Source organism: Solea senegalensis, unplaced genomic scaffold (assembly GCF_019176455.1).
Source record: "Solea senegalensis isolate Sse05_10M unplaced genomic scaffold, IFAPA_SoseM_1 scf7180000016112, whole genome shotgun sequence".
Taxonomy (NCBI): domain Eukaryota; kingdom Metazoa; phylum Chordata; class Actinopteri; order Pleuronectiformes; family Soleidae; genus Solea; species Solea senegalensis.
The window spans coordinates 24,240-43,672 of NW_025321596.1; the positions used below are offsets into that span (position 1 = coordinate 24,240).

Here is a 19,433-nt window from a genome sequence, read left to right on the forward strand (position 1 = left end):
CAGCGACGTTGTCTGAGGTGATTTATTTATTATTTTATTTATTTCAACTATGAATTTTAGATTTATATTACATTGTTCTGTTGTTACATTGTATATGTATTTAAATATAATATGTATATGGTACAGTGCTACTCTACATTGCTGTATTATATCTATTTTAATAAAAATAAATGAAGTTAACATTTAAAATGTGAAAATAAGAACAATATATATACCTTTATTAAAAGTATTTTACATGTCAACACTCTGTAGGTGGCGGTAATAAGGCTTAAGCGCTTGACACCACCCACCATTCAAACAGTAGAACCATGAAGTAGCTATGGTCGTACTTCAGTGTACTTCAGTGTACTGTATTCCTAAGTGTATCCTCGGGTTAGAAACGGCCTTGGTCTCAGCTCTGAACTCTGGAGAAAACCATGATTTACTTTGTTTATTTTACCAATATTTTTCAAACTTTATTGTGATTTCGATTCTTTTATATTTGTTCAGATATTTTTAATCTCAGACGTAAAGCCGCTCCTCTTCCTCTTGCCGTGGTGCATGCTGGGTGACTGAGGTTGAGCAAAAGCAGCAGCAGCAGCTTCAGCAGCTTCAGCTCGAACCGTCACTCACTTTGTCCTTTGAGCACCGCGGACAGCAGCGAGTCTGTGCGGGTCCCTGCGGGGCTCTGCGGGTCATGGAGCAGCGCGGAGCCGCTCTGATGGTGAGTCGGACTGTTGGTGTCGATGACGGAACAGCAGCTGTCACAGCTGAAGCTAAAGCTAAAGCTGGCTGTCAGTGGAGGCTAGCTACGCAGTTAGCCGTTAGCTGCTGACTACTCCCTCTCCCTGAAGTGTCTCAGTGTTGTTTCTCATCTGTGGACACGTTAGCAGCTAACACTCTCTACAGTCGGAGCAGGCTAAGCTAAGTGAAGTTAGCAGCTAACACTCTCCACAGGTTGAAGAAGCTAGTCGGAGTTAGCTCGTGTTAAACAAGTGTGTCGGCATCGTAGTTTACTTTTCTCGCGGTACGTCACTCTTCTCGCGTCACGTCATGTCACACTCGTTACCAACACGTCGTTTTAGTAGTAACTTGATACAAACACAGTTATCTTCATTAGCATGGGGTGGGGGGTTGAAGTGTGACGGGGGCCAAAGCAAACAGTGACGTCTGTGACGCTGCCTCTGGGCGGAGTCAAGTGTAAACACCTGAGTGACCAGGTAAATACAGATGACGTCATCAGAGCAAATGATTCTGGCGACGGTTTTATATGCTTATGATCGTGAATCATCAAGTGCCACACGAGGGCGCTGCATTGTTCCAAGACTTCTGTTCTGAAATGTTTTCTTTTTCTTTTCTGAGCTTTCTGAGTTTTTATTTGTCACTGACCTGTGACCAGGGCCTTTTTTTTTAAACTTAAACATTTATTCGGAATGGCTTTTAATACCCAGTCGTGTGGTGACAGTGTTTTTATTTGGTGTTTTCATGCTTTGATTTATGTTTCATGGATTTGCTCTTGTGTCGGCTTTTAATGCTTTGATTTTTAGAAATAAAGTACAGTACAGTGCTCACCTGCAGCTGAACACAGCTTTCACAGCTTTGTGTGAAGATGACAAATCACTGGCAAAGTTCTACATGAGTCACATGACAAAACAGGAAGTCCCCTTTAGACTGACTGACCCTCAGCGACCCTCAGACTGACTGACCCTCAGGAGACTCAGGGGGTCTCCCATGACCTTAAAACTTGTCGCTGCTAACTAATCGTATCTGCGGCATCATGTTACTGGCGCGGGGCTTTCGGGTGTTTCACCACATGTTTTTCTAATCCTATCAGATCTGTTTCTGTCTTCTCTCCTTGTTACAGGTGTAGCCAGGAGGGTTTGTTGATTTTCACAGTCATGGAGCCAGATGTGATCCGCATGTACTCATCCTCACCGCCACCATTGGAGGACGGGGGTGAGGAAGAGGATGAAATGTTTGGAGACTTTGGCACTTTCTCTGGAGTCCCCGGCAGCATCAGCTTCACAGAGTTTGACACACTTACCACTTACAACCAGACACAAGCTTTGAACGCCACCTCCCCACCTGAGCTCCTCACCAGCAGCAGAGGGCAGATGCCAGTAAACGGCGCCCACAGTCGCCATAATGAACACTCCAGGGCCAATGGCGTCATTCCAGTAAACCATCAGAGTGGCAGTCCCTCAGAAAGAACTGAAATGAAAAAGGCCACCGCCAACTTGCCCAACTTTTCAGCCAGTGACTCGACTGGTGGCGAGCTCGCTGACTGTAATGGCGAAAGTGCAGCAGTGCTAACAAACGGGTTTGACGTTCAGGGAAGTCCCTCCTCACAGAATTCTGTCCACTACCATGTAGAAGGACAGTCTGCTGAGGACATGTCCGCTGTCCCTGTATCCTCCCTAGTAGACGAGTTTGCAGATTTTGCTTCTTTTTCGGACATTGAAGGATGTTGCAGCCAGACAACGAGCAAGGACATGGACACGGACGCTCCCCCAGGGGCTGAGTGGACTGCAGAGCATGTACCGTCCTTAGAGGATGCTGTCAGGGACACAAACAGCACTGGACCTGGTTCCTGCAGCACAGATGCTGACTCTCAAAGGGATGTAGCTGTTGCACAGGAACACGCTGTCACCTCGGAGCCACTTTGCACTAATGATTCCGTCGTGCTCAACGGGGCGGACGCACCGAACTGGGACGAAGATGACCTGTCACCTGACGCAACTGCAGACAGTGAGGCGGGGCAGTCTGACGAGAAGGGCTCTGGGAACGAGACGGAGACGGAAACGGAGACTTCTTTCGGGCGTCCACTCTCGACAGATGCTCTGGAGGAGTATGGTGACATCAGCACCACCGGCTCGGCACCCTCCCCGCCACTTCAAGGCGAGCCCTCCACGCCCGCCGACCACAGCCAGCTAGCAGAAGATGACGAGGAGGAGGACTTTGGCGACTTTGGAGATGCTGGCTCCTTTGGAGGTCAGGGCTTCGCAGATGAATTTGGTGACTTCAACTCCCCCAAATTCCTCAGCAGGGGAGGTGAGGCACAGGATGGCGGAAAGTTTACAGAATTCCCCGCCAGTGACAGTTTTGGGAACTTCAGCTCAGCTGTGGAGTGCACTGAGGAAGAAGACACAGGGTGGAGTGCCTTTGAGGAGCAGCATCAGGTGGAGGAGGGTGAGTCGTGGGCAGAGTTCAGCACGGAGCAGAGCGCTGCTCCCTCTGCAGAGAGACGAGACGAGGAGGAGGAGGAGGAGGAGGAGTGGCATGAAAGTGAAGCTCCAGCAGGAAACCATGAAACCTGCAGGACAGACGTGCACACGGTAAGAGCCCGAATTTACACGTGAAAGACACGTGACAAAAAAGAGTGGATAAACTATAGAAACAGACTTTTATTTTGAAATCTTTGTGGGTGTATTCTAGGATGGATAAACAACAGCAACAGGCTTTTATTTTGAAATCTGTCTGGGTGTGTTCTAGTGTGGATAAACAACAGTAACAGACCTTTATTTTGAAATCTGTGGGTGTGTGCTAGTGTGGATAAGCAACAGAAACAGACTTTTATTTTGAAATCTGTGTGGGTGTGTTCTAGTGTAGATAAACAGAAATGTAAACTTTTCTTGAGCTTGTTTTTTGAAGTGTCACATGACTAAAGGCCATGAATCCTAAAACCAGACGTCATAAATTGAAGTAAACAAAAATGTAACTATAGCAACGGTAAATGGTCACTGTTGTGTCTGCAGGTGTCGCTGTTGATTCGCCTGCAGAAAGTGTTTGAGAGCAGTTTTCCTCTGAACGCCGCCGCCGCCTCAGTGGACGGTGACGTGGTGTCACTCAAGAACCTGCTGGAGCCTCGAGAGGATGCAACGCCTTCTGGAAGCGAGGAGGGGACAAGCTTGTCACGTGACAGGTGACGTTATCACGGCGCGCCATGATGTTGAATGTGTGTAGATGACGAGTGACTGATGGTTTCCGTGGTAACAGGTGTGTTCCCGGCGTGTGGACGCAGCTGCAGGACGTGAACGAGGCGCTGGGTCTGCGATATCAGTGGGGCGGGTCTTATTGTAACAAAACTCTGCTCTGCTGCCTCGGCATCGACACCAGGAACATCGTAAGTGATGCCGCTCGTCGACAAAGGTCAAAGGTGAAGCTCTGTCCTCTTTAACCAGTACATTAATGTTGGGCGTGTGGATGTGTCAGCTGTTCACAGGTCAGAAGAAGCAGCCGGTCATCGTGCCCATGTACGCGGCCAGCCTGGTGAGTGGCCTGACTCCGCCCCCCTCTCTCTGACTGTTGCCTGGTAACTGCACAACCAATGAGCTGAGAGAAGCAGATGATGTCACAAATCATTTTCATAATAGATTAATCATCCAGTTGTACACGTTGTTGATTGACTGATTGATTGAGTTTAGCAATGCACCGAAAATCCGGCCACCAAAACATATCGGCTGAAAATTGCCAAAAAAAAATTGGTTTTCAGACGAAAGACTTTAACACCAAAACAAAATGACCGAAATAGGGTGTTGTGATGATGCCAGCACGCGTTTGACTATTCCTGAGTCTGTCCAAGATCAGTTTAAACACCAATAAAACGGCTCCAACAAGATGTGAGAACAGCAACTATTAAATGCTGGAAAGTCTCTTTGCACAAAAGTAAAACTTGACTACTTACACAGAGATTATGAACTCCCTGCAACCTTCACTCAGATCCTCTGCACTTCATTGTGACTGAACTCCAACGTGTGTGTGTGTGTGTGTGTGTGTGTGTGTGTGTGTAAATCAGGTGAGGGTAAGGTGTGTGTGTGTGGGTTGATGTGTGTCTTGCATAGTGTGGTTGGTGTGCGTGTGGCATTGGTGTGCGCGTGTGGCACAGGTTGGTGTGCGCGCGTGTGGCACAGGTTGATGTGTGTGTGTGTGTGTGGCACAGGTTGGTGTGTGCGTGTGTGTGTATGCACGTGCGCAGCAGATGAGGAGCACACACCCTCGTTCTCTGATATGTTCAATGAGATCCTCCTAAATATTTTCATAGATTCTTAATTGATTTATTCTTTGAAGCATAAATATTAATCTATATATATAATATAATCTCTATAATTGCAGAACCTTGACTTTAGTGAGGGACGTACACTCAGTCCCAGCCATAACAACAACATTAAGTTAAAAAAAACAATGGCACAGAATTGACATAATAATTTGTTTCGGTCAACAGTTTTTATTTGCATCTCTAATTTATTTTACTTATAAAACATTCAACAAACAACACCAATTTCATCAAAGCCAAAGGTTCAACTCGACACTGAGCATATTATCATTACATCATGTTATTGATCATGTGATGTATGTTATTGTTTTAAGGGAATGCTGGAACCAACCAAAGAACCGCTTAAACCCGTCTCTGCTGCTGAGATGATCGCCGCCATCGCTCAGGCGCCACCGGCTGCTGCAGACCAAACTTCCTGTTCCTCTGACTCCGCCCAGGTATTGGTCCGTCGCTCAGCTCTATCCCTCTTTGTGTCCCACTGATGATGATGACATCATCAGTCTCCTCCCTCTCTCCTCCAGCAGGAGGCGCTCCCTCCGGTCCAGTTTGACTGGAGCAGCAGTGGACTCATCAACCCTCTGGATGGTAGGTGGTGATGACCTCATCTGTCCTGAGATGACCTCTAACCTCAGTTTTACATCTGAATCAGAGTGACTGAAAATTTCTGTCAAATCGTGATTGAGGTGTGAGCTGTTTTTGATGAGTCATGAATGACTTTGACTCCTCCCCCTCTGTGTCAGTCAGCTGACTCATAATACTTATGCCGTTGCTGAACGACCTTTGACCCTGACTCACATTTCCGAGCTGTCGTCACTGACCCGCCGTCTCTCTCTCTCTCTCTCTCTCTCTCTCTCTCTCTGTGTTAACCTCGCTCGCCCGGTTCTGCAGGCTCTTCTCTCTTAAACCTGGATTTCTTTGGTCCTGATGATGAGTTGAGCTGCTGCACCAGTCTGCCAGGTGACCTTCATCACTTCATCACTTTCATCATCCTCTTTTTGTCACTATGTGTTTATAGGACGCCATACTTCCTGCATCACTGTAATGCTGATAGTAGATCAATTTGAAAGTTTCCTGTAGCGCAAACTGGATTAACATATAAATACAACAGTGATGTTGTTAGCCTTGACCCTGTGTCTGTGATCTGCGTCACAGACACAGGGTCAAGGTTACCCTGACCCTGACCCATTCAGGGAGGACACGTTTACGTCACCGTTGTTGCTTGGATGGGACGCACACTGTCTCAGCTCTTTCTTTGGGGGATGTGTGTGTGTGTGTTTTCAGTGATTTCTGTCATGTTAAATCCTGTCATTTTCACTTGCTTATGTTAAATATATTTTAAGACCTACATTTAAAGTGAATCAGTCAGAACACTAAGAACACTTAGAAAACTAAGAACACTAGAACACAAAGAACAAAGGTGTTTCGTTGAGTTATTAAGACAAATGTCCTGAACCTTTCTGTGCAGCAGCAGAGAAAGGTCACAGTTTCTATGATGTCACAGGCAGCAGCAGAAACTCCTCCTGCTGCTGCTGCTTCTTCTTCAGCTGCTGCTTCTTCTTCTGCTGCTGCTGTGTATGTGAAACACTAAAGTGTGTGTGTGAGTGTGTGAAATGCTAGAATTTGTGTGTGAAATGCTAGAACGTGTATTAGGGGCATTTTATGCCAGCACACTATACTAAAACGCCTTAACCGCGTCGCCTATGTCTGCATAAAGACTGAAAAACATGTGAGCGATACATGTGTCTACAGGCATGCGTATTGCGAGTACACCAAATAATGAAGAGTGATAAGTGTCATGCCACGTGCGAACGCAGTGGACACCTGTGCACATGCACGTCTCAATAATACAAATAATTATTTAATTTACGAGGACGAATTTTGAGTTTAACAGCTGCTTCGCTTCACGTCCATGTATTACCAAGAGAGACCGATGTGACAGTTTAGGCTATTCCAGTCACACATGCACATATATCATACATATGTCATATATATGTATATATATGTGTGTGTGTGTATATATATATATGTGTGTATATGTATATATATATATATATATATATATATATATATATATATATATATATATATATATATATACATACACACATATATATATACACATATATACACATACATATGTAATACTAAACTTGTGATGTGATCATACATTTTGTTGTATATCACAAAATAATTTAAAATAAAATCAGGAACAGAAACCAAAGAGCCGGTGCACCAAAGCATCAGCAGGGCGTGCGGCTGGTGGTGCAACGGGGAAAACGCAAATGCAAGTGACAACACATCACTCACTGTCTAACAGGGCAAAACAAATGCAGATGACCAGTGGCAGTGTTTTGTAATATCCTCGACCTTCCTCAGTTCTTCATAAAAAACAAAATGTGTTGATGACACAGAGAAACGTCATTGTGCACCTCACAACTGAGCTGCGTTCTGTGTCCACATGAGCAAAAGCCCAACACGTCATGCATTAAAACTGAGGTCTGAGATGGACTGCTTGAATTGTGAAGCGAAGCAGCTGTTTAACTCAAAAGTCGTCATCTTATAGTAAATAATTATTTGTACATTGAGACAAGTGTGTGCACAGGCGTCCGCTGCGTTCGCATGTGGCATGGCATGACTGACCCCTCACTATTTGATTTTCACAAACACTACACAGTGTGTGCCTGTACGCTCATGTAGAATTGACTCTAGAACGTGTCTGTATGAAACACTAGAACGTGTGTGTGTGTGTGTGAAACACATGTGCGTGCGTGCGTGCGTGTGTGTCTGTGTCTGTGTCTGTGTCTGTGTCTGTGTCTGTGTATGCGTCTGTGTATGCGTCTGTGTGACTGTGAAACACTAGAACGTGTCTGTGTGAGTGTGTAACACTAAAATGTGTCTGTGTGAGTGAGAAACACTAGAACATGTGTCTATGTGAAACATTCAAAAGCGTGTCAGTGTGAAACACTTGATTGTTTCTGTGTGAAGCACTAGAATGTGTGTGTGTGAAACACTAGAACATGTGTCTATGTGAAACACTAGAACGTGTCTGTGTGAAACACTAGAACGTGTCTGTGTGTGTGAGTGAAACACTAGAACGTGTGTCTATGTGAAACACTAGAACGTGTCTGTGTGTGTGAGTGAAACACTAGAACATGTGCATGTGATACTTTTTTCCAGGCGTGGACCCTGAACTCTACGAGCTGACCACGTCTAAACTGGACTCGGGAACGTCCAGCAGCCGTGTGGCCGACGCCTTTGCTCGCCTCATGTTGACCATGGAGAAGACCAGCACTTCCACCAGGTCACACGAGTAACCCTGTCATCTCACGTCCTCCATAAAAGGGCGTTAAAGGTTAAAGGTCATGTATCTTTCTTCACAGGAAGCCGAGGAAAGACGAGAATCTGAGTGAGGAGGCGTCAAAGGTCATCGCGGCTCTACCCGACCTTTCCTTCATGCAGGCCAAGGTTCTGATGTTTCCCGCCACGCTGTTGCCGCTCAACTCTCGGAACACGACGGACTGACATCTGGCTTCCCTCTGACTCCGCCCACATATTCAATCCCTTTCATAATGTTCCTCCCTCTCATCAATTTTTTAAATTTTTTTTCCTGACTTTTCAAAGTGAAGCAAAGCATTTATGATTGGAGGAGGGGCTCTGTTGATTCCCGGCCTCCTGATCAGCTGACAGGAAGTGTTAAAGAAGGTGGTGATGTACATAATCAGGGATAAAACCTTTGTATTTTAGCTTGTGAATGATTTTATGTGTGAAGGAAATCTAAATAAGTTTGTAAACATATCTATATATTTATGACTGAGACCACACTGCCTGCTGAGTCAGCTGTTTTTACCTTTGATTTCATGCTCTGTCTGTCGGTGAAGCTTTTTAGACCCGCCCCCTTGCGATCCCCTTCATTCTGGAAAACTGGAGCAGACGTCTTGTGGGCGGAGCTATGACTCGTTGTGTGTGTGTGTTGGGGTAAAAATGGGATGTTTTTGATGAAAAAAAAACCACTGAAACTTTGAAAACTGGGCTGATGCATCACAAGGAAATGAAGGGACCAATCACGCGTCGACTCATTACTACTGTCGGTCCGTCTCCATGACGACGATTTGCACACTGTAAAGATGTAATGGATGTAATCACAGTTGACTGTGGATCATGTTCCTATGGAAACGCTGAGTCATGCGTCAGGCCTGGGCCGGCGTGCGTGCACTGGTTCTGTTCACGCTCAGTGTCATCTTTGACTTTTAGTGACGAGAGAAATTAAACTAATTTAAAACAAAAGTCACTTGTTTGTCTTTGATCTCAACAGGAAGTGCATTCGACCCTTGATGTTATTACCAGCCATTATCAAATCTCTTTGTTTGTCAAATCTTAAAACTTTTATGAATATTTGCAATCAACAGATTAATGTGAGTGACCCTGGTTCTATGATGATGACACAGGTTAATATGAGTGACCCTGGTTCTATGATGATGTCACAGGTTCATGTGAGTGACCCTGGTTCTATGATGATGTCACAGGTTCATGTAAGTGACCCTGCTTCTATGATGATGTCACAGGTTCTCTGATGATGTCACATGTTCATTGATGAGGTCACAGGTTCTATGATGATGTCACAGTTCTTTGATGATGCCACAGGTTCTTTGATAATGCCACATGTTCTTTGATGATGTCACAGGTTCTTTGATAATGCCACATATTCTTTGATGATGCCACAGGTTCTTTGATAATGCCACATGTTCTTCGATGATGCCAAAGGTTCTTTGATGACGTCACAGGTTATATGATGACGTCACTGGTTCTTTGATGATGTCACAGGTCTTTGATGATGCCACATGTTCGTTGATGCCACAGGTCATTTGATGATGTCACAGGTTCTCAGAACTGTGACATCATCATAGAACCTGTGACCTCATCAAAGAACATGTGACATCATCAGAGAACCTGTGACATCATCATAGAACCAGGGTCACTTACATGAACCTGTGATGTCATCAAATAACCTGTGACATCCTTAAAGAACCTGTAACGTCATCAAATAACCTGTGACGCCATTAAATAACCTGCGAAGTCATCAAAGAAACTGACATCCTTAAAGAACCTGTGACGTCATCAAAGAACCTGTGATGTCATCAAAGAATCTGTGATGTGATCAAAGAATCTGTGACATCATCAAAGAACCAGTGGCATCATCAAAGAACGTGTGGCATCATCAAAGAACTGTGACATCATCAAAGAACCTGTGACATCATCAGAGAACCTGTGACGTCATCAAATAACCTGTGGCGTCATCAAAGACCTGTGACGTCATCATAGAACCTGTGACGTCATCAAAGAACCTGTGACATCATCAAATAACCTGTGGCATTATCAAAGAACCTGTGGCATCATCAAAGAACTGTGACATCATCATAGAACCTGTGACGTCATCATAGAACCTGTGACGTCATCAAAGAATCTGTGATATCATCAAAGAACTGTGACATCATCAAATAACCTGTGACATCATCAAAGAACCTGTGAGGTCATCAAAGAACTGTGACATCATCATAGAACCTGTGACGTCATCATAGAACCTGTAACGTCATCAAATAACCTGTGACGTCATCAAAGAAACTGTGACATCCTTAAAGAACCTGTGATGTCATCAGAGAACCTGTGATGTCATCAACGAATCTGTGATGTGATCAAAGAATCTGTGACGTCATCAAAAAACCTGTGACATCATCAAAGAACCTGTGACATCATCAAAGAACCTGTGACATCATCAAAGAACCTGTGAGGTCATCAAAAACCTTTGAAATCATAATCAACATCATCAATTCAATTCAAATCAATTCAATTTTATTTGTATAGCGCCAAATCATAACATACATTATCTCAGGTCTCTGTACATAGACAACATCAAGGAGAGCAGAGAACCCCACAGCTCACACAATGAGCAAACACTAGGCATCAGTGGAGAGAAAAAACTCCCTCTTAACAGGAAGAAATCTCTGACAGAACCAGGCTCAGAGATGTGCAGTCAAGGTTGTAGACTGGACACTCAAACCCTATAGAGCATGACTTTGACCTGCTAAACCTGAGGAGGCTGAAGGAGGAAAGCAGGGAAAGTCTGGAAAACCATCACAGCAGGCTTTATCAAAGAAGATGAACTTTTAATTATTTGAATCCTTTTTAAGTCCATCTGTTCACATACTTTTGCTCCCATGTTCAAACTAAAGGTTCTATCTTCTATGTTGTAAGAGCTGAAAACATGAACATTTGACAAATGTTTTCAGTCTGTGGCAAAAATAAATAAACTGGTGAAATTCTCCAAGAAGAAACTGTACACATCTACAATCTATACAATTATTATTATCAAGTGTTTAAATGTTTTTCTACCTGAAATAATAGTTTGATTGTTTCCTTCACTGTTATCAGTGCTGACCTCTGCACAAAGCCAAAGTCCACTGAACTGATAAGTTAGGTCAAAGGTCACGTCGAAATGGGATTCTGCTGAAATGGCACAAACACGTGAGACACACGAGGAAAGAAAGAGGAAGATTCCACAATCACTGAGACGACAGCGACTGAGGGGAACAAGAGCTCAACACTCCAACACTCGTCAGGACGACACCACAGACTCCAGAGACTACAGGGACACCAGAGACACCAGAGACACCAGGGACACCACAGACTCCAGAGACTTCAGGACACCAGAGACACAGGGACACCACAGACTCCAGGGACACCAGCACACCAGGGACACCACAGACTCCAGAGACAGGGACACCAGGGACACCAGGGACACCAGGGACACCACAGACTCCAGGACTACAGGGAGACCAGAGACACCACACACAGACCCAGAGACTTCCACACACTCAGGGACACCACAGACTCCAGGGACCACCACCAGGGACACCAGGGACACCAGGGACAGGGACACCAGGGACACCACAGACTCCAGAGACTCCAGGGACACCAGAGACACCACAGACTCCAGGACTCCAGGGACACCAGGGAGGACACCCACAGACTCCAGAGACTACAGGGACACCACAGACTCCAGAGACACAGGGACACCACAGACTCAGGGACACCAGGGACACCAGGCACTCCAGGGACACACCACAGACTCCAGAGACTACAGGGACACCACAGACTCCAGAGACGACAGGGACACCACAGACTACAGGGACACCAGGGACACCAGGGAACACGAGAGACACTTGGGAAGTTTATTCACCAGGAAGTTTACCTGAGCAAACACTGAAGGTAAAAAATTTTATTCAATCAAAACAGGAAAACAGAGAGTTTAGTATGTGTGTGTTATTTTTTATAAAAAGGTTCTATATTTAATATAAATCTGCTTTTATTCAGTGGTTAATGTGAACATGAAAATAGTATAGATTTCACAACAGGATTCGTGCCACAACCCGACTCCCTTGCCAGATCCTGTTCTCACAACTTGAATCCGGCACAAGATCCCGAGGAGCCCCCAAACGTAGCAGGAGCATGGACCCTCGCCGAGGTCCACACTGAGCGAGGCGTACCAACATTCAGGAAACAGACTGCATGGAGTATGAACAACATTGTGAGGTAGAGGTCAGAAGAAAACAAAGCAAAGAGCAGCTTCTCCTTCCTCACTCACCGCCCACCCCGCCCTGCACAAAGTGTCGCTGACTCTTCTGCTCTGGGCTTGAACAACCACATCAAACACCGTTGCCCCCCTGAACAACAATGACTGAGACCCAAAGGATCTGATATGGAATGACTGCTCGGACACAAGTGACTGCCTAGATATACAGTATATTAGAAATGCAGCAAAATGAATATTGTTGGCTGAAAACTGAAACCAAAACACAGAAAGAAATGATTCTGCCGATTCTGTACCATGTTTTTTTTTTTTATGTTATTGTGTTGTTATGGTTGGAACTGAGTTTACTTACCTCACTAAAGTCAAGGCTTTGCAATTATATAGATTAATATTCAAAGAATAAATTAATTATTAAGAATTTATGAACAATATTTAGGAGGATCTCATGAACATATCAGACCAGCCTTTTATCTCTTCTCTGTATCCAAAGCAGCCAAGATCATTTCTCTCCACGCTATGATCTTTATGACGAGGATCAAGTTCAGTTGCCATGAAGAGGATCTGAGTGAATGTCGCAGGGAGTTCATTATCTGCGCTGTATGCAGCCGTGTTTCACTATCAGTATCATTAAATAGGTTCTGTTCCACTGTGAACTCACATCTTGTCGGAGCCGTTTATTGGCGTTCTGAACTGATCTTGGACAGAATCCAAGAGCGTCATCACAACACATCTCAGTTGCTTTGTTTTAGTGTGCATAAATATATACAAATATACAGTACATATATATACAGTATATAAAATACGTATAGGGTATATGAAACTGAATTGTTTAAACTTTGTCTCATAGATCGTTGTCTTCAGAGGACAGATCTTGTCTCAGAGGACAGAACATGTCTCAGAAGACAATGTCTGCTGTTGCTGATTCACCCAAAGACAAGTGAGATTCTTTCATTCATATTTATGTTGTTGTGAAGTGATGAAAAGTCTTCACAGATGATTAACACTTACACTTGTCTCTGCTGTCATCAGCTCAGTTCATAGGGGGCGCTGGAGAACACCACAGTTTTTTCTTAATATTGTTCCTTATTTGGGAAACTTAAGAGTCAAATTTAGTTAACAACACGCAGCAGTGCGTCTGGTCTTCATGTCTTGCCCTGGGCTTAATGTCCTCCTGGTCTTCATGTTCTCCTGGTCTTCATGTCCTCCTGGTCTGGTCTTTATATCCTCCTGGTCTTCATGTCCTCCACTGGTCTTCATGTTCTCCTGGTTTATGTCCTCCTGGTCTTCACATCCTCCTCTTCATGTTCTCCTGGCCTTCATGTCCTCCTGGTCTTCATGTTCCCTGGTCTTCATGTCCTCCTGGTCTTCATGTCCTCCACTGGTCCTCATGTTCTCCTGGTCTTCATGTCCTCCACTGGTCCTCAAGTTCTCCTTGTCCCTCCACTGGTCCTCATGTTCTCCTTGTCTTCATGTCCTCCACTGGTCCTCATGATGTCTCCTGGTCTCCACTGGTCTTCCTCCACTGGTCTTCATGTTCTCCTGGCCTTCATGTCCTCCTGGTCTTCATGTCCCCTGGTCTTCATTCCCTGGTCTTCATGTCCTCCACTGGTCCTCATGGTCTCCACTGGTCCTCATGTTCTCCTTGTCTTCATGTCCTCCACTGGTCCTCATGTTCACCTGGTATTGTTCTCCTTCATGTCCTCCTGGTCTTTATGTCCTCCACTGGTCTTCACATCCTCCTGGTACATCCTCCCTGGTCTTCATGTCCTCCACTGGTCTTCATGTTCTCCTGGTCTCCCCCTGGGTCTTCTGCATGTTCCCCTGGTCTTCATGTCCTCCACTGGTCCTCATGTTCTCCTGTCTTCATGTCCTCCACTGGTCCTCATGTTCACCTGGTCATGTTCTGGTACTGGCCTTCTCCTCCTGGTCTTTATGTCCTCCACTGGTCTTCACTCCTGGATTCTTCATGACTGTCTCATGTCTTCATGTCCTCCACTGGTCTTCATGCCCATCCCCTGGTCTTCATGTGCCCTGTCATGTCCTCCTGGTCTTCATGTCTTCATGTCCTCCTGTTCTTCTGTCCTCCCCTGGTCTTCCCTCCCCTGGTCTTCATATCACCCTGATTTCATGTGCTTCTGTTCTGATGCAAATTGATTTTCATGTCCTCCCCTGGTCTTCATGTCCTCCCCTGGTCTTCAGAACTAAAGAAGATTCTAAAGGGTTCATGTTCATGTGTATGTCTGTCTGCATGTGTGTGTGTGTACATGTGTGTGTGTGTGTGTGTGCGCGTGCATGTGTGTATGTGCGTGTGTGTGTGTGTGTCTGTGTTCACAAGGTATTATGGGGTGTGGATGATCTTCTTTCTTCTTGGATTGGGGACTCTGCTGCCGTGGAACTTCTTCATGACTGCTACCATGGTAACACATCCTGTATATTTCTATATGAACCAGGTTTTGTTTTGAAAATAGGTAAAACTTTATTGATACATTATATATAATATACATTATACTATATAATACAACAAAATGAAGTAAAAGGAACAGGAAGTGTGTAGAAGCTGATTTAAAATGACCTAACAACGAATCCCAGCAGGCTCCGCCCCCTCTTTGTCTTTAGTACTTCACAAGTCGTCTGAAAGAAACCACACCCATGGATGCATCAGCCAATCAGACGGAGGCGGCAGCTGAACATCGTAGCATTCTGGAGGAGAAATTTAATAATGTGATGACTCTGTGTGCGATGATGCCTCTGCTGCTGTTCACCTGTCTCAACTCTCTACTACACACTCTGTGAGTACAAATACACTCTGTGTGAGTACAAATACACCCTGTGAGTACAAGTACACACCTGTGAGTACAAGTACACACCTGTGAGTACAAATACACTCTGTGTGAGTACAAATACACCCTGTGAGTACAAATACACTCTGTGAGTAAATGTACGCACTCAGTGAGTAAAAGTACACACTCAGTGAGTAAAAGTACTCACTGAGTGTGTGTACCTGTGAGTACAAGTACACACACTTTTCTGCCCATGTATCTGCACACATAAATGTTTCATCTTGTCCTGACAGGGTGTCTCAGCGTCTGCGTGTCATGGGTAGTTTAGTCATCATCATGTCCGTCTTCATGGTCACCACTGTCCTGGTTAAAGTTCCTCTGGAACCATTACCATTCTTCATCATCACTATGGTGAAGATCGTCATCATCAACTGTGAGTCTGTTTGTTTATTTGTTTACAAATATCAGAGATCTTTTGCACATGGTGGGTTCTCTGTGTTCTCTGGTTTCCTCCCACAGTCCAAATACAGATTTGATGAGACAGAAACTGTTACAAAGTCCAGTGACCAATCCCTTCACAGTCTGTACAGCAGTGACAACCTTTGTCCTTAGACCCTCTGTCCTTCTACCCTCTGTTCTTAAACCATCTGTCCTGAAACCCTCGGTTCTTAGGCCCTCTGTCCTTAGACCCTTTGTTCTTAAACCATCTGTCCTTAGACCCTCTGTTCTTAAACCATCTGTCCTGAAACCCTCGGTTCTTAGGCCCTGTCCTTAGACCCTTTGTTCTAAAACCATCTGTCCTTAGACCCCTGTTCTAAAACCATCTGTCCTAGACCCTCTGTTCTTAAACCATCTGTCCTGAAACCCTCTGTTCTTAGGCCCTCTGTCCTTAGACCCTCTGTTCTTAAACCATCTGTCCTTAAACCCTCTGTCCTTAGACCCTCTGTCCTTATACCCTCTGTTCTTAAACCATCTGTCCTGAAACCCTCTGTTCTAGGCCTCTGTCCTAAGACCCTCTGTTCTTAAACCATCTGTCCTTAAACCCTCTGTCCTTTGACCCTCTGTTCTTAAAACCACCTGTCCTGAAACCCTCTGTTCTTAGACTCTCTGTTCTTAAACCACCTGTCCTGAAACCCTCTGTTCTTAGACTCTCTGTCTTTAGACCCACTGTCCTTAGACCCCCCTGTTCTTAGACCCTCTGTTCTTATAACCTCTGTCCTTAGACCATCTGTCCTCAGACCCTCTGTTCTTAATCTCTCGGTTCTTAGACCTTCTGTCCCTAGATCCTCTGGTTTAGGGTTAAGGCAGTACTTCTCAAATAGTGGGGCGGGCCCCCCTGGTGGGGCGTGGTGAGGTGCCGGGGGGGCGTGAGAGGCAGGGCAGGACAACTCATACAGAAGTTTATACAGATAAATAAATAAAAAATGTTCTCAACTGTATTTTGATTCGGGGGGGCGTGAAAAAATTTCTGTCTGACAGAAAACCACTGGGTTAGGGGTAGTAGTAGTATATTATTAGTAATATTAGTAGTAGTATATTATTAGTATTATAAGTATTATTATTATTAGTAGTATATTATTATTATTATTATTATTATTAGTAGAAGTAGTATATTATTAGTTGTATTAGTAGTATATTAGTACTACTAATACTACTACTAACAATATACTACTACTACTAATACTACTAATAATATACTTAACATGTAACACTTAACAGACACTTATCAGAGTGAACATGTTTGTTTGTTAGTTGAGAGTGAACATGTTTGTTTGTTTGTTTGTTTGTTTGTGTGTTGACAGCCTGTGGGGCGGTGTTACAGGGCAGTCTCTTTGGGATGGCAGCTTTATTGTCTGGTTCTTACACGACTCCGATCATGAGCGGTCAAGGACTCGCTGGAACCTTCGCTGCCTTCGCAATGATCTGCGCCATCGCAAGTCTGCTGAAGAATTTATAAAAATCTCATTTTGTCTTATTGATGTATCTCTTTTCTCACTTCTTACCTTTCTTCTTTCCTTGTTTCCTTGTTTCCTCCTGCAGGTGGATCTGAACTTCATGAAGCAGCATTTGGTTATTTCATCACAGCCTGTGTCGTTGTTTCTTTGTCTCTGCTCTCATATGTGCTGCTGCCGAGACTGGTAACTATTTATCTGTCCGTCCGTCTCTGTGTGGGATTTAAATACAGAAACTCTACAAAGGACAAATGTCTTGTGAGGACAAAGATGGACACATTTAAGTGGCAGGAAGAAGAAAACAGATGATTAGGGTTCAAGCAACAAGGTTGCAAAAACCCTATTGTAATCGTAAGAGTTCTTCTTATTATTCTTCCTCGAAATGAATCAAAACTCACCAAATTTTTCAACCACATCAGACCTGGTGTAAAATTACGTATATTAGTGTTTCGGGGGAATGTGTGGCAAAAAATTAAAGTGGGCGGGGCCAGAGCCGGATTAAATAAATGGACTATACTAGGCAGAAATAAATATTTTTTGGGCCCCCCTCCATCGATTTCATTTATGAATTGAAATCTGAAAGTTACCAAAGTTACTAATGAAAGTCAATTCACATTTTACATAGCGTAGTCTTTGGTTACGAGTTGGTTCTTTGTATGCCAAAATAAGGTCTATAAATAGTCTATCAGACTATTTTTTTATTTTTATTACCGTATTTATACGTTACTACAAGGCTCTATTAAATGCTATTAAATTATCCTTATCTTAGCCATTGCGAGTGTCATTGTTAAGGCAGTAGTACCAGTAAATCACCAATAGGTGTCAGCATTGCTATGTAAACAGAGAAAATAAGATAAATGTTGTAAGCTATTGCATTTTGCAGAAAATCCTAATTAAATGTGTTGATTAAATTGAATAGTTTAATAAGTAGTCAAATATACAAAGACCAATAAGATTTGCAGTAAGAGAAACTGCTGTCGTGGTAAAGAGGTTTATTTTCATGGACAAGCATCACCTCTCTTCCATTTTCAAGTATTCAACACTCAGCAGCTCAGCTCCTGGTCTGGACTGTTCAGCAGTTTTCTCCACTGGTCTGGATGGTGAACTGTGCAGTGTTGTTTTTGGAAGCCATTCTAGATTGAGTCTTAGTTTTAGTCTTTTGGACTAACACACTTATTAGTTTTAGTCACGTTTCAGTCATTTCTATAGTGCAGTGTCACACATACAGTAAGTTTGACATGAAATTTCCTCTGCCGGTGGTGCGCCGCGACTGACTCTAGATCGGCTTGGAAGGGCTCGGGGCGAAGGTGGTTTACAGCGAACCCTCGCCCGGACCGCGCCGCGGACATGTGCACTCGCTGCGGCTTCTCCCACCCGCCTGCCCCCAGCACGACTGTCGATCGGAGCAGACTGTCCTCAGAACGCCCTGACAGCGTCACGTCATCGGGACGAGGAGCGTAAATTGTCTTGAAACGCAGACCAAGTCCAGACCAAGGTTTTGATTGTCCCTCTGTCTGGGCCCCCTGCCAATTGGGCCCTAGGCACATGCCTAGTTTGCCTTTGCGTTAATCCGGCTCTGGGTGGGGCTAAAAGCTGACGCAAAAAACTTGTGTTAGATCATCTGCTGTCGGGTTTAATGTACATGAACGAAACTTAGTGCACATGTTCATTAGGTGGGGACGGTCAAAAAAGTCAGTGACCACTTCCCTGTGAATCCTACAGGAAGGCCACCATCTTGGATTACACGCCAAAACAGAGGCAATTTAGGCCATATTGCAGCAATGGTATGTGAACAAACTTGTCCTACAGCTTTCATGGGATCACCTTTAAACTTGGTGAGGTCACTGTGGACAAGTTAAGGATCTAAAGTTATCAAAAGTTGTTTAAAACGTCACATGGTGTAGGAGAACGGGGGGCGGCAAAGTTGTCAAAAATTTCAATTTTTCGCCACAGGCAACAAAACTCTTATAACTTTGCGATAGAAGGTCCCATCCCAATTTGCTAGGGTTGATGATGGACCATGGCTGAAGACGTCTATGCAAAAACTGTACATTTTGAAAACAGCACCTCCTGGTGGTAACAGA

General features: G+C 44.4%; 2 protein-coding genes across 6 annotated transcripts; both read left to right on the top strand.

The window, feature by feature from the left end:
- Positions 1–334: 334 nt before the first annotated feature.
- aftpha (aftiphilin a) lies at positions 335–9,316 on the top strand. 4 transcript variants are annotated; one of them, XM_044018006.1, is made up of 10 exons: positions 335–703; positions 1,844–3,314; positions 3,735–3,901; positions 3,976–4,102; positions 4,192–4,248; positions 5,347–5,469; positions 5,554–5,617; positions 5,921–5,989; positions 8,210–8,333; positions 8,413–9,316. In XM_044018006.1, the coding sequence occupies exons 2-10, from the start codon at positions 1,878–1,880 to the stop codon at positions 8,552–8,554; spliced, it is 2,310 nt and encodes a 769-aa protein (XP_043873941.1). In that variant the 5' UTR covers positions 335–703; positions 1,844–1,877; the 3' UTR covers positions 8,555–9,316. The 4 variants fall into 4 exon arrangements, with proteins under 4 accessions (XP_043873941.1, XP_043873942.1, XP_043873943.1 ...); XM_044018007.1 differs by having other exon boundaries at positions 5,557–5,617; XM_044018008.1 differs by lacking the exon at positions 5,921–5,989 and having other exon boundaries at positions 336–703.
- Positions 9,317–12,146: 2,830 nt separating this feature from the next.
- Positions 12,147–19,037, top strand: LOC122762823 (equilibrative nucleoside transporter 1-like). Of its 2 annotated transcripts, none has more exons than XM_044018005.1 (8): positions 12,147–12,295; positions 13,465–13,554; positions 14,953–15,034; positions 15,210–15,406; positions 15,691–15,830; positions 17,200–17,334; positions 17,438–17,535; positions 18,630–19,037. In XM_044018005.1, exons 4-8 carry the CDS (start codon positions 15,267–15,269, stop codon positions 18,777–18,779), a joined length of 663 nt encoding a protein of 220 aa, XP_043873940.1. In that variant the 5' UTR covers positions 12,147–12,295; positions 13,465–13,554; positions 14,953–15,034; positions 15,210–15,266; the 3' UTR covers positions 18,780–19,037. The 2 variants fall into 2 exon arrangements, with proteins under 2 accessions (XP_043873940.1, XP_043873939.1); XM_044018004.1 differs by having other exon boundaries at positions 15,234–15,406.
- The last annotated feature ends 396 nt before the right edge of the window (positions 19,038–19,433 follow it).